General features: G+C 50.9%; 1 protein-coding gene across 1 annotated transcript in view; it reads right to left on the reverse strand.

Moving 5' to 3' along the window:
- Window positions 1–11,435: 11,435 nt before the first annotated feature.
- The window catches only part of NOL6 (nucleolar protein 6), an 86,238-nt gene continuing 83,201 nt past the window's right edge, over window positions 11,436–14,472 (reverse strand). Inside the window, exon 24 of the mRNA XM_015428186.1 lies at window positions 11,436–11,763. Within this exon, the coding sequence (XP_015283672.1) occupies window positions 11,617–11,763 (147 nt within the window). The 3' untranslated portion in view covers window positions 11,436–11,616. The remainder of the gene's footprint in view (window positions 11,764–14,472) is intronic.

Consider the following 14,472-nt stretch of genomic DNA (forward strand, 5'->3'; position numbering starts at 1 on the left):
CACCTGCCTCACAAGGGTGTCTGTTGTGGGGAGGGGAAGGAGTTTGTGAGCCACTCTGAGACTCCTTTAGGTAGTGAAGAGCGGGGTATAAATCCAATCTCTTCTTTGGTGTAGTGGTTAAGTGCGCGGACTCTAATCTGGGAGAACTGGGTTTGATTCCCCACCCCTCCACTTGCACCTGCTGGATGACCTTGGGCAAGCCACAGTTCTGTCAGAGCAGTTTCTGTCAGAGCTCTCTCAGCCCCAACTACCTCACAGGGGTGCCTGTTGTGGGAGGGGAAGGGAAAGGAGTTTGTAAGCCACTCTGAGACTCCGAGTGAAGGGCGGGGTATAAATCCAATCTCCTCCTCTTCTTCTCCACTTCTGGGGCATAGGTAAGCCAGCCATTTGCCCTAGAGACCCCACCACCTCAGTTCTTGGGGCAGGCTTTGCTTTCTCCAAGGTGCATCCCCATCTTTACCCTGTCTTCTGTCATTACCACTTAAATGGTAGAAGCAGCAGCACCACAGTTTAGACCTTCCTGGCTCTCTGCACAGTTGTTTTATGGGCTTGCCGTTTCTAGCAACATTTTTTATCTGCTGCTGAGTTTTTACAAGCTTTTTTTTTAAAGTCTATTAAAATGGCACTGCTCAGATTTCCTACTTTTATCTGCTGCAAGTTTTTAACCGGCAGCTGCTGTTTTTAAAAAAAAATAATTTTACTGTATTGTTTTTACTGCTTATCTTTTGCACGGGTTGACATTTGTATCAATTTTCGGCAGGGCTTTTTTTGTAGAAAAAGCCCAGCAGGAACTCATTAGCATAATAGGCCACACCCAACAGCTGAAACTCATTAGCATATTAGGCCACACCCCCTAACTGCACCCCTCATTAGCATATTAGGCCACACCCCCATGTTACCAGAAGTGTGCTCATCCAGCCACACCCACCTTTTGCTTGTTATTCTGTTGACCTTGTCTGTTGTCAAAACCCAGGGCCTTTTTTTTGTAGCAGGAACTCCTTTGCATGTTAGGCCACACACCCCTAATGTAGCCAATCCGAATGAGTTCCTGCTGTTGGGTGTGGCCTATTATGCTAATGAGTTCCTGCTGGGCGTGGCCAACTTGGGAGCCAGCCGGAACTCCGTTCCTGTGCGTTCCTGCCCAAAGATAGCCCTGATTTTCGGTAAATCTTTTGTGAGCTTGGCTTTTAGGTATGTCCCACCTCTAGATTATTGAAATGATATAGTTAAAGTGCTGATGTTCTAAAGAAGCCTGATTGAAATGCTTAGACTTTGAGGGTCTGTGGCGGGTGTCCCCAAAGTGGGGCCTGCGGGCACCCCAGTTCCAGCGGATTCCTTTCCTGGTGCCCACCAAGTGTTTTTACAAAGTGGGTGATGCCAGGTGCGGCTTCTGCCCAGCAAGGCTCCTGATTGGCTGAGCAGATTTTTAAAATTTTTGCTTTGGCAGCAGCTGCCACCACAGTAAAAGGATCTTCACTGTGTGACTGGAGGTAAGCTGCAGCTGCCATTTTGTGGCTGTGCTCAACCACACTGTGTCAAAATCCCCAGAGGCTCAAAAAGAAGAAGAAGAGGAGATTGGATTTATACCCCGCCCTTCACTACCCAAAGGTGTCTCAGAGTGGCTTACAAACTCCTTTCCCTGAGGTAGGTGGGGCTGAGAGAGCTCTGAGATAACTACTTGTGAGAGAACAGCTCTGAAAGAACTTGTGACTGACCCAAGGTCACACCAGCAGCTGCATGTGCAAGTGGAGGAGTGGGGAATCAAACCCGATTCTCCCAGATTAGAGTCCACGCACTTAACCACTGCACCAAACCGGCTCTCTGACCTATAGTTACCTGCTATGGTGGAAGAAGAAGAAAAGGAGAAGATGAAGAGAAGGGGGGGTGGAAATTGGATTTATACCCCGCCCTTCACTCGGAGTCTCAGAGGAGCTTACAAACTCCTTTCCCCTCCCCTCCCACAACAGACACCCTGTGAGGTAGGTGGGGCTGAGAGAGCGCTCTCAAGAACTGCCCTTGAGAGAACAGCTCTGAGAGAACTTGTGACTGACTCAAGGTCACACCAGCAGCTGCATGTGGAGGAGGAGTGGGGAATCAAAACCGGTCCTCCCAGATTAGGGTCCACGCTCCTAAATATTACTCCAAACTGACAGGAGGAGACTGACAGGCAGGAGACTCAGTGGTCGAGCATCAGCTTGGCATGAAGGTCCCAGGTCTGATCTCCGACACGTCTGGTTAAAAGGGATCAGGTTGTGGGTGGTGTGAAACAGTGTTTCCCAACCTGTGGGTCATGAAGTCTCTGAAACTGGGCCACAGGCCAGCTCTCCCTAATGGTTTCCATTGCTGTCTTTTGTATTTTAGAAACCAAGATGTGACCCTGGAAAGAGTCCCTTCCATGTCATACATCAGTTGGTATCTTTTCTTCACTGCTTGTACGTTATGATGAAGTGAAACGTGTCCTGATGGTTACCAGAGAGCCAGTTTGGTGTCGTGGTTAAGTGCGCGGACTCTAATCTGGGAGAACTGGGTTTGAGTCCCCACTCCTCCACTTGCACCTGGCTGGATGACCTTGGGCAAGCCATAGTTCTGACAAGAGCTGTCCTTGAAAAAGAGCAGTTCCTGTCAAGAGCTCTCTCAGCCCCACCTGCCTCACAGGGTGTGTGCTGTGGGGAGGGGAAGGGAAAGGAGTTTGTAAGCCCCTCTGAGACTCCTTTGGGTAGTGAAGGGCGGGGTATAAATCCAATCTCCTCCTCCTCCTCCTCTTCTTCCTCTTCTTCTTCTTCTTCTAGACTGAATTTCTTAGAATCTTAGAGGAGATTAGAGACAGTGACAGAGGGTGGTCAAAGGCTGGAATGTAACCTAACCTCCACGTGCAAAGGCTGTGCATCTCGGAATGCCGCTTGTTTGGGGTTCACGCTGGTTGGTTGGTTGGTTTCTCCAAAAGGTCTGGTTAGCCACTGTAGACAATGGAGCACTGAACTAGATAAATCAAAATCAAAATAGAAATCGATTTATAACTATAAATCGATGGTACGTCCTCATTTGGAGTACTGTGTACAGTTCTGGTCACCACACCTCAAAAAGGATATTATAGCATTGGGAAAAGTGCAGAAAAGGGCAACTAGAATGATCAAAGGGTTAGAACACTTTCCCTATGAAGAAAGGTTAAAGTGCTTGGGGCTCTTTAGGGCTGAGGGGTGACATGATCGAGGTTTACAAGATTATGCATGGGATAGAGCAGGTAGAGATAGAGGTACTTTTCTCCCTTTCTCACAAGACAAGAACTCGTGGGCACTCCATGAAATTGCCGAGCAGTCGGGTTAAAACAGATCAAAGGAAGTCCTTTTTCACCCAAAGAGTGATTAACACATGGAGTTCACTGCCACAGGAGGTGGTGGCGGCTACAAGCATGGACGGCTTCAAGAGGGAATTAGATAAGCATATGGAGCCAGAGGTCCATCAGTGGCTATTAGCCACAAGGGATAGATAGGAGCTCTCGGTCTGGGGCAAGGGATGCTCTGTCTTCTTGGTGCTGGGGGGGGGCAACAGTGGGAGGGCTCCTCGTTTCCTGGCCCCAGTGCTGGACCTCCAGATGGCACCTGGTATTTTTGGCCTCTGTGTGACACAGAGTGTTGGACTAGATGGGCCGTTGGCCTGATCCAACATTGGCTCCTCTTATGTTTTTATAAGAGGGAATTGGATAAGCATATGGAGCGGAGGTCCATCAGTGGCTATTAGCCACAAGGTATAGATAGGGACTCTCGGGCTGGGGCAAGGGATGCTCTGTCTTCTTGGTGTTTGGGGGGAGGCAACAGTGGGAGGGGGCTTCTAGTGTCCTGGCCCCACTGCTGGACCTCCTGATGGCCCCTGGTATTTCTGGCCACTGTGTGACACAGAGTGTTGGACTGGATGGGCCATTGGCCTGATCCAACATTGGCTTCTCGTGTGTTCTTATGTTCTTATGTAGATGGGTGCCAAGGTGATCGTTTGCCTTGGGCACCCAAAAACTTGGGGTCACCATAGGATGGGTCACCATACCAAGTAAATCCAGACATGTGGGCCACCATCCCAAAAAGGCTGGGAACCGCTGATGTAAAAGACCTTAGCCTGAGACCTTGGAGAGACACTGGCAGTCAGAGGAGACGGTATCAACAATAGTGTCCAGATAATGTGAAATGATGGTACTTTAGTCTGCTCTGGTTAGACCTCACCCAGGGGTCATTTCCTGCAGGAGCGCACAGGAGCAAAGCTCTGGCAGTAAAGAGCCCAGGGGGCGGGCACATGCAACAAGCCCCACCCCCTGCTCCCAGCAGCCCTCAGTCAGAGCAAGAAGCAGCCAGGTAAGTTGCAGAGCCAAAACAGTTCATAACAGTCCAGTGGCACCTTTAAGACCAAGTTTTATTCAGGTACAAGCTCTCACTCCTCTGCGAGGACAGATCTGCACGTCCGTCCCCCCCATAGCTAGCAATCCAAAAGAGTCCAGTGGAGCCTGAGCGGTGGGTGTTGCCTTCTGACACACTTCCGGTGATGTCAGGGGGCGTGGCATATGCAAATAAGTTATGCTAATGAGCTATGCTAATGAGCTCCTGCACCTCTTTTTCTACGAAATGACCCCTGACATCACCGGAAGTATTGTGTTCAGTTTGGGGCACCACCATTTAAGAAGGATACAGACAAGCTGGAAGGTGTCCAGTGGAGGGCAGCAAAGACGGTGAGGGGTCTGGAGACCAAGTCCTAGGAGGAAAGGTTGAAGGAGCTGGGTAGGTTTAGCTTGGAGAGGAGACGACAGAGAGGTGATAGGATCACCATCTTCAAGTCCTTGAAGGGCTGTCATCTAGAGGACGGGGCGGAGTTGTTTTCTGTTGCCCCAGAAGGCCGGACCAGAACCAACAGGTTGAAATTAAATCAAGAGTTTTCGGCTAAACTTGAGGAAGAACTTCCTGACAGACAGAGCGGATCCTCAGTGGAACTGGCTTCCCGGGGAGGTGATGGGCTCTCCTTCTTGGGAGGTTTCCAAACAGAGGCTAGGTGGCCATCGGACAGCAGTGCGGATTCTGTGAATTCGGGCAGATCATGAGAGGGGAGGGCAGGAAGGGTTTGTCTCAGTGCTTAGTTCTCGTGGCCCTTTTTTACACACCCAGGGAAATGCCGGTAGCCACTTTGGGGTCAAGAAGCAATCCTGAAAGGGTTTTTGGTCATCTTCTGGGCGTGGAACAGCAGTCACTGTGGGTGGGTGGAGGAGGTATTTGTGAATCTTCTGCCTTGTGCAGGGGGTTGGACTAGATGACCCTGGAGGTCCCTTCCACCTCTATCATTCTATGATTGAGCAAAGGTCTAGCCTCAGTCCAGGGCAGCTTCCTGTGCAGGTAGGACCGACCTGTTAAATTTGTATTGCAGCAGCAGCCCAAGAGAAAAGTGGTTTAACTCACCTAGTGCGTTTGAAATAGAGGCAGGATTCATACCTGGGACTTTCCAGTTCCCAGCTCAAGCGGCTGGTCGCCTTGAGGGGCGAGTTACCCAACTGGCTGCCCATTTCGCGCAGTGCAGTTTATAACCTGTGGCAAACTGTCCACGATCCAAATGCCTGAGCACGTTTCCCTCGTTCTCGGAAAACCCAGAGCTCGTACGTGAGGTCTCCTCTCCTCCCACACGAAAGCCAATCCCCACTCTGCTTCATAAAAGCAGCTCAAAGACCAAGTTTTATAAGGATGAATAAAGTTATATCTGGGAAGCTAAAAGAGCTTCGAGTTTTGCTGTTTGCACTGGCATGCAAATGTACAGAGAGTCACTTGTCTTTTACAGAGAGTGTGGAGAGAGACACATCACACACGACCAATGTTCCCTCTAAGCTGAGTTTAGTGTGAGCTAGCTCACAGTTTTTTAGCCTCCAGCTCACACATTTCTGTCTTCGCTCAGGAAGGAGGGCTCCAGAGCAAACTGATTTATGCAGCAGCCAAACCGCTCACTCACAACTTTCATGCCAGGAGCTCACAAAGTAGAATTTTTGCTCACAAGACTCCACAGCTTAGAGGGAGCATTGCACACATGACCCCAGAATTGATCAGGCACCGGGTTCCCAGGTCGTCCTTGGCCACTGGCGGGCAGTGCTCCCTCTAAGCTGAGTTAGTGTGAACCAGCTCACAGGTTTTTAGCCTCCGGCTCACTCATTTCTGTCTCCGCTCAGGAAGGAGGGCTCCAGAGCAAACTGATTTATGCAGCAGCCAAACCGCTCACTCACAACTTTAAGGCCAGTCACTCACAAGGTTGAATTTTTGCTCACAACATAGAGGGAGCATTGCTGGCAGGGGTGGGGGAGATAGGGTTGCCAGATCCAGGTTGGGAAATTCCTGGAGATTTGGGGGCGGAGCCTGGGGGGGACAGGGACCTCAGTGGGGTACGATGCCACAGTGTACCCCCTCGGAAGCATCCAGTTTCTCCAGGGGGACTGAGCTCTGTAGTCTTCAGATGGGCTGTGGTTCTCGGGGATCCCCAGGTCCCCCCTGGAAGTTGGCACTGCTAATCAGGCAAGGCAGAAGACAAAAAGCTGAACAAGATTTAGTGGGCACCAGCAATGGCTGAGTCATGATGGAACTGCTAATCAGGCAAGGCAGAAAACAAAAAGCTGAACAAGATTCAGTGGGCACCAGCAATGGCTGAGTCATGATGGAACTGCTAAAATCAGGCAAGGCAGAAAACAAAAAGCTGAACAAGATTCAGTGGGCACCAGCAATGGCTGAGTCATGATGGAACTGCTAAAATCAGGCAAGGCAGAAAACAAAAAGCTGAACAAGATTCAGTGGGCACCAGCAATGGCTGAGTCATGATGGAACTGCTAAAATCAGGCAAGGCAGAAAACAAAAAGCTGAACAAGATTCAGTGGGCACCAGCAATGGCTGAGTCATGATGGAACTGCTAAAATCAGGCAAGGCAGAAAACAAAAAGCTGAACAAGATTCAGTGGGCACCAGCAATGGCTGAGTCATGATGGAACTGCTAAAATCAGGCAAGGCAGAAAACAAAAAGCTGAACAAGATTCAGTGGGCACCAGCAATGGCTGAGTCATGATGGAACTGCTAAAATCAGGCAAGGCAGAAAACAAAAAGCTGAACAAGATTCAGTGGGCACCAGCAATGGCTGAGTCATGATGGAACTGCTAAAATCAGGCAAGGCAGAAAACAAAAAGCTGAACAAGATTCAGTGGGCACCAGCAATGGCTGAGTCATGATGGAACTGCTAAAATCAGGCAAGGCAGAAAACAAAAAGCTCCCAAAGTAGAATTTTTGCTCACAAGACTCCACAGGTTAGAGGGAGCACTGCCTGCAAGGTCCCTTCCAACTCTCACATTCTATGATTCTATGATTCACTCTGACTGGGTATGTTTCTTGTGCCGGATTCTAGGGACAGGGCATGGACCTTGCCAATGCGTCATTCACCTAGCTGTCTAACGAACAGCTGGAAGGGATTCCAGTGGTCGTCTAGTCCAAACCCTTGCACAACGCAGGTCTTCCTCGGCTACTTCCCCCACCACCACACACACACACACACACACACATACACCGTGACCCCTGTTCTATGCCCAGAGGAAGGCAAAAAATCTCCAGGATCCCTGGACCAGGCTGGCCTGGAGGAAAACTCCTTCCTGACCCCAAAGCGGCCACCAGGATTACCCTGGGTACGTAAGAAGGGGCCCCGAGAGCCGAGCAGTAGCTCGCCCCTTCCTGCCCCTCTCACGATCTACCTAAATCCATAGTGAGTCGCAGAATGGGCATTGCTGTCCGATGGCTATCTAGCCTCCGCTTGGAAACCTCCCGAGGAAGCCTCTTCCATTGAGGAACCGCTCGAACTGTCAAGAAATTCTCCCTAATGTTTAGCCGAAGACTCTTTTGATTTAATTTCAACCTGTTGGTTCTGATCCGACCTTCTGGGGCAACAGAGACCAACTGTGCTCCACGCTCTAGATGACAGCCCTTCCAACACTTGAAGATGGTTATCGTATCACCTCTCAGTCGTCTCCTCTCCAGGCTAAACATATCCAGCTCCTTCAACCTTTCCTCACAGGACTTGGTCTCCAGACCCCTCACCATCTTCGTTGCCCTCCTCTGGACACGTTCCAGCTTGTCTACATCCTTCTGAAATGGTGGTGCCCCAAAACTGAACACAATACTCTATAGGTGAGGTCTAAGCAGAGCTGCGGTGGCTCAAGTGGTTAAGACGCTGAACTGCAGGCTGTGGAAGGTCGGCAGTTCAGCAGTTCGAGACCCAGGGTGCTGCATGACGGAGTGAGCTCCTGTCTCTAGTTCCAGCTCCTGCCAACCTAGCAGTTGGAAAGCAAGAAATTGCAAGTAGATAAATAGGTACCACTTCGGTGGGAAGGTAACAGCGTTCCGTGTGCCTTGGTGTTTAGTCATGCCGGCCACATGACCACGGAAACGTCTTCGGACAGCGGTGGCTCTTCGACTTTGAAACGGAGATGAGCACCGCAACCCTAGAGTCGGATTCGACTGGCTTTCGAGCAAGGGAACCTTTCCTATATTTACAGCCTCCTTAGAATACGAGTAGTCGGGAGGCGGGGGCAGGCTTTATTCAGCCACCTCTCTGAATATCCTCCAGGCTCCCCCAGTCGGGGTCAATTACCAGAGGTCAACGTGACTTCCAGGTGCATGCACAGTCACACATGCGCATGCGTGCGCACGTGAAAAAATACGCCTCCCCCCAAATCCCTTAAAGATGGCTGCTCTGGAGCCTAGTGCTGGAGACCCCAAAGTGGCTGGTCTTGGGGGAGCTGGACTTCAACCTCCATGCACCCTCCTCCTCGTCAGAGGTCTGGTCCCAAACGTGTGAAAAATAGCAAACCATGGATTTGCTTTTCTGCCGGGAATAACAGGCTGGTTGAGGCACGAGACAGAGGCCTCCCCCGGTGTCTTAGAGCTCCCCGGGACACGGAACTGGTCTCTACAGGGAAGGAGGGCTGCAAGAATGTCGCTGGCAAACCCCTCGGGTCAAGTCGGACAGACCACAGAGCTCGTTTGCGGGGCCTCGGAGGTGGTGGCAACGGCTGCAAGGAAACGTTTCTTCTCTGCCCAACGTGGCACCAGCCAAACCTTGTCCAGCTCAGGCATTTCACATCTCTTCAGTTTGGTGTAGTGGTTAAGTGCGTGGACTTTAATCTGGGAGAACCGGGTTTGATTCCCCACGCCGCCCTCCACATGCAGCTGCTGGTGTGACCTTGGGTCAGTCACAGTTCTCTCAGAGCTGTTATGGAAAGAGCAGTCCTCGGGAGAGCTCTCTCAGCCCCACCCACCTCACAGAGTGTCTGTTGTGGGGAGGGGAGGGGAAGGGAAAGGAGTTTGTCAGCCGCCCTAAGACACCTTTGGGTAGTGAAGGGCGGGGTATAAATCCAATCTCTTCTCTTCTTCTTCATTCTTAAACCTTTTTTCTCACACTAGGGGTCCCCAATGCGGTAAAACGGGCCCCAGCGACACCTTTCTTGATGCCCACCAAGTGTTTTTAGGAAGTGGGAAGGGACAGTGCCCTGCAAGGATTCCAAGCGGCTGCGCAGGTTCCTGCTTTAAATGTCGAAGCTACTGTGAGAGTCACACTGAACCTCGCTCCCTGAAATGTTGTGGTTCGCTCCACCGACTGTGGCAGCCATTTTGTTCTCAGTCCAAAGGGCTCCTTAAGGCCACAAAGGCCAGGGACTCATAAGAACATAAGAGAAGCCAGTGTTGGATCAGGCCAAAGGGCCATCCAGTCCAACACTCTGTATCACACAGTGGCCAGAAACTCCAGTCTCACAAACCTCCAAAAGAGGTTTAGAACACTAGTAAAGGGCCAAAAGTGAAAAACAGCAATCTGTCTGTTCCATGAAGATAGGTCCAGACGGTCAGCCGTGTCGGTCTGAAGCAGCAGGACAGGATTTAGAGTCCAGCCGGGCACCTTTCAGATCAACAAAAGTGTATTCAAGGTATGAGCTTTCGTGTGCAAGGGACACTTTTTCAATGTATTTGAATTCTCTCCCCCGCCCCCAATCATCTTCCAATTTTTCCAATGTAGAAGAAGAAGAGGAGATTGGATTTATACCCCACCTTTCACTCGGAGTCTCAGAGCGGCTTACAAACTCCTTTTCCTTCCCCTCCCCACAACAGACACCCTGTGAGGGAGGTGGGGTTGAGAGAGCTCTTGACAGAAACTGCCCATTTTCAAGAACAGCTCTTATCAGAACTATGGTATTCCCCAAGGTCATCCAGCAGCTGCAAGTGGAGGAGTGGGGGATCAAACCCGATTCTCCCAGATTAGAGTCCGCACACTTAACCACGACACCAAACTGATTTATACCCTACCCTTCACTACCCAGAGGAGTCTCAGAGTGGCTTACAGACTCCTTTCCCTTCCCCTCCCCACAGCAGACACCCTGTGAGATAGGTGGGGCTGAGAGTAGGCATGTATTTGAAGAAGTGTGCCTTGCACATGAAAACTCATACCTTGAATGAACTTTTGATGGTCTTATAGGTGCCACTGGACTCCAAATTTGTTCTATCAACAGGTATAGACAATAAACTCTAATCTGGGAGAACCGGGTTTGATTCCCCACTCCTCCACTCGCAGCTGCTGGATGACCTTGGGGCAAGCCAGAGTTCTGTCAGAGCTGTTCTCTCAAGGACAGTTCTGGAAAGAGCTCTCTCAGCCCCACCTCCCTCACAGGGGTGTCCGTTGTGGGGAGGGGAAGGGAAAGGAGTTTGTAAGCCGCCCTGAGGCTCCTTTGGGTAGTGAAGGGCAGGGTATAAATCCAGTCTCTCCTTCTTCTCCTTCTTCGTGTAGTGGTTAGGTGCGCAGATCTGGGAGAACTCTGATCTGGGAGAACCGAGTTTGATTCCCCACTCCTCCACTTGCAGCTGCTGGATGACCTTGGGCAAGCCATAGCTCTGTCAGAGCTGTTCTCTCAAGAGCAGTCCTCGAAAGAGCTCTCTCAGCCCCACCTCCCTCACAGGGGTGTCCGTTGTGGGGAAGGGAAGGGAAAGGCGTTTGTAAGCCACCCTGAGACTCCTTCGGGTAGTGAAGGGCGGGGTATAAATCCAATCTCTTCTTCTAAACACATGTACTTTTGTCTATACCTATTGATGTTTTTAACTTTTGGCCCTTTACTCGTGTTCTAAACTTCCTTAGGAGGTTTTTGGTTGGTTGGTTGCAGTTTTTCTTCCCCTCTCTTCGTGGGTGGCTTCAGTCACACGCCATCTACTAATGGGGGGAAGGCTGTCGTAATAATAAGTGCTAGTTGTGCTAACCTCAAGCAAAATAAATGTCCAGGACATCTGACTACTTTTGGAGGCATCAGGCTTCCGTTAGAATTCCACTCAACGAAGGAGAAGCTCGCAAATTATTTCTTGGGCCTCAAGAGGCCAATGTTTTAATACATTTTTCTTCAGTAAAAAACGGTGTCTTTTTTTTTTAATCAGGAAAGTCAGGGGGTGAATGTACATGAGAAACAGGTTTACGAGAGGTTCCTGTGCAATAAAAATACCTTCCTTGTAAGAGAATTCTGAAGCGAAATGTTATGAGTCCGGGCACACCCTGAGCTACCGGGTGAGAGGCTCAGAATGTAACGGAGTCCCGGAAGGTTCTAGATGGACCATTTCTCTGATCGGGTCTCCACTGCTCTGACCAGTCCTTCTCCCAAGATCTCAAAGTCTTCTAAAATAGCTGCCACGTTGGGGACGGTCAGTGACTCTGTGTTGGGTGCCATCATTCTTCCTCTCATGATGGATGCCTGTGACGGAAAGCAACAGATATGAGAATAAGACTTTCAAATTAGCAACGTTCATGGATGGTGGGTAACTTTGAAAGGAAAGCTAGATAGTGAGACGCCATATTCAGCTACTTCTAGGGATTTACCCTTCAGGAGGGGTCGCAGCTCAGTGGAAGAGCCTCTGCTTTGTGTGAAGAGGGTCCCAGGTTCGATCCCCGGCACCTCCAGTTAAAAGGTCCACGGTAGTAGGTGGTGTGAGAGACCTTTCTCTGCCTGAGACCCTGGAGAGCTGCTGCCAGTCTGAGTAGACAATACTGCCCTTGATGGACCAAGGGTCTGAACCAGCAGAAGGCAGATTCATGATGTAGAATCTCATAAACAGGGACTTTACTTAATTTATGGGAAAAATTACAAATCACTGTTCCATCCACCATACAAAAGACATTAAAAAGCATAGCATAAAAATAAAAACATTTGAGGCCCACTCTTTTCCATGAGGCCTAGGAGCTTATCCTGTTTCATGGGCTTGTTGTGAGGACAGAACGGGAGAGAGGAGGAGGAGGAGGAGGAGGAAGAGGAGGAAGAGGAAGAAGAAGAAGAGGAGGAGGAGGATCCCTTCCCCTCCCCACAACAGACACCCTGTGAGGTCGGTGGGGCTGAGAGAGCTCTTGACAGAACTGTCCTTGAGAGAACAGCTCTGACAGAACTATGGCTTACCCAAGGTCATCCAGCCAGGTGGAAGTGGAGGAGTGAGGAATCAAACCTGGTTCTCCCAGATTAGAGTCCGCGCACTTAACCACGACACCAACCTGGACAGATAGATATCATTATCAATACCTGCTTTTATCCCTTTTATTTTCGGCAGTCTCGTTTAATGTTAACAAAAAGCAAATCTGCATATTTTAAAATAAGAACGTGCGTGTGATATTTGTTCACGTCTTGCGGCTCTCAAACATCTGACGTTTATTCTGTGCGGCTCTTAAGTCGAGCAAGTTTGTGCTACGCCAAACTGGCTCTCGGGATCAACTGTAAGGTGAATGGCGAGCATTCGGGGCAGGGAGCCGTGTCATTCATGCATGTCCACTTGGAAAGCGCATTGGAAGTGGATTATTTGGTCTGTGTGAGACCACAGCATGAGTGACTGGCCTGGTGGCGTGTCCTGGCGGCTGCCGCCTGCCCTAGGCTGGGCCTCTTTCCCCAGTCCTTCTCCCGGCCTCCTGATGAGACAGCTGCTTAAGAGCTTCCATGAGCCTCAAGGAGGAGTGGTTTCCCCACTGAGTGCATGGCTGTGGTTTCACACACAGACACACACAGGCTCCGGTCACACGGGCTGGAAAATGCGGGGGGGAAGCGTGGCTGTTTGCCCCGGAGCAAAATAACGCGCGGCTGCGTGATCAGACATCCGTCAAGGTCAAGGTCCCGTGGTTAGGGGGGAGGTGCTGATCACACCACAGGCAAAAAAGCGGAGTCTGTGGGAGACCACAGCCTGAGTGACTGGTCTGGTGGCGTGTCCTGATGGCTGCCGCCTGACCTAGGCTGGGCCTCCTTCCCCAATCCTTCTCCTGGCCTCCTGGTGGGACAGCTGCTTAATAGCTTCCATGAGCCTCAAGGAAGAGTGGTTTCAAACTAGGCTTACCAAGTGGCGGCGGGGGATCCGCGGGGACAGTGACACGTGTTGCCCCCACCGTTGCCAGGATGTGACGCTACGCGTCGCTGTGGCAACGGGACTCCACGTCCCCGCGGCAGGGATCCTGTGAAGGCATGCGGATCCCCCGCCGCCACTTGGTAAGCCTATTTCACACACAGACACACACACTAAATAATCCGCTCAGTGCACTTTCTGACGGGACTTTTACTGTGTGAACTAGCAAGATCCACCTGGAAAGTGCATTGAAAGTGGTTTATTTAGTCTGTGTGAGACCACAGCCCGAATGTTCTGTCAGTCCTGATGCGACCCTTAAATCCCTGCCATGTAAGGAGAGAGAGAAGAGAAGAGGTTGGATTTACACCCCGCCCTTCGCTACCCAAAGGAGTCTCAGGGCGGCTCACAAACTCCTTTCCCTCCCCCGCCCCACAACAGACACCCTGTGAGGCAGGCGGGCCTGAGAGAACTTCTGACTGACCCAAGGTCACCCAGCTGGCTGCATGTGGAGGAGTGGGGAATCTTTCGAGGACCGCTCTTGAGAGAACAGCTCTGAGAGAACTGGTGACTGACCCAAGGCCACCCAGCTGGCTGCATGTGGAGGAGTGGGGAATCTCTCGAGGACCGCTCTTGAGAGAACAGCTCTGAGAGAACTTGTGACTGACCCAAGGCCACCCAGCTGGCTGCATGTGGAAGAGTGGGGAATCTCTCGAGGACCACTCTTGAGAGAACAGCTCTGAGAGAACTTGTGACCGACCCAAGGCCACCCAGCTGGCTGCATGTGGAGAAGTGGGGATTCAAACCCGGCTCTCCAGATTAGAGTCTGCCGCTCTTAACCGCTATACCAAAACTGGTGTGCAGAATGGTGGGAGAATGGAATGAGAACGGAATGGGAGAAGTGCTTACAACATCCCAGGTGAACGGATGGGCGTACAGGGCTGACTTCTACCGAATCAGATCCTCAGAACCTCAAGGTCAGGGATTGTCCACTCTGGAAGGCAGCCGCTTTCCAGGACCTCGGGCAGAGGTCTTGGAAGATCCCGGAAGCTAAAGAGGGTCGGCCCTGGTTAGTACTTGGATGGGAGACC

This window comes from Gekko japonicus, unplaced genomic scaffold (genome assembly GCF_001447785.1).
Source record: "Gekko japonicus isolate JY-2015 unplaced genomic scaffold, Gekko_japonicus_V1.1 scaffold1831, whole genome shotgun sequence".
In the NCBI taxonomy this organism is placed as follows: Eukaryota; Metazoa; Chordata; class Lepidosauria; order Squamata; family Gekkonidae; genus Gekko; species Gekko japonicus.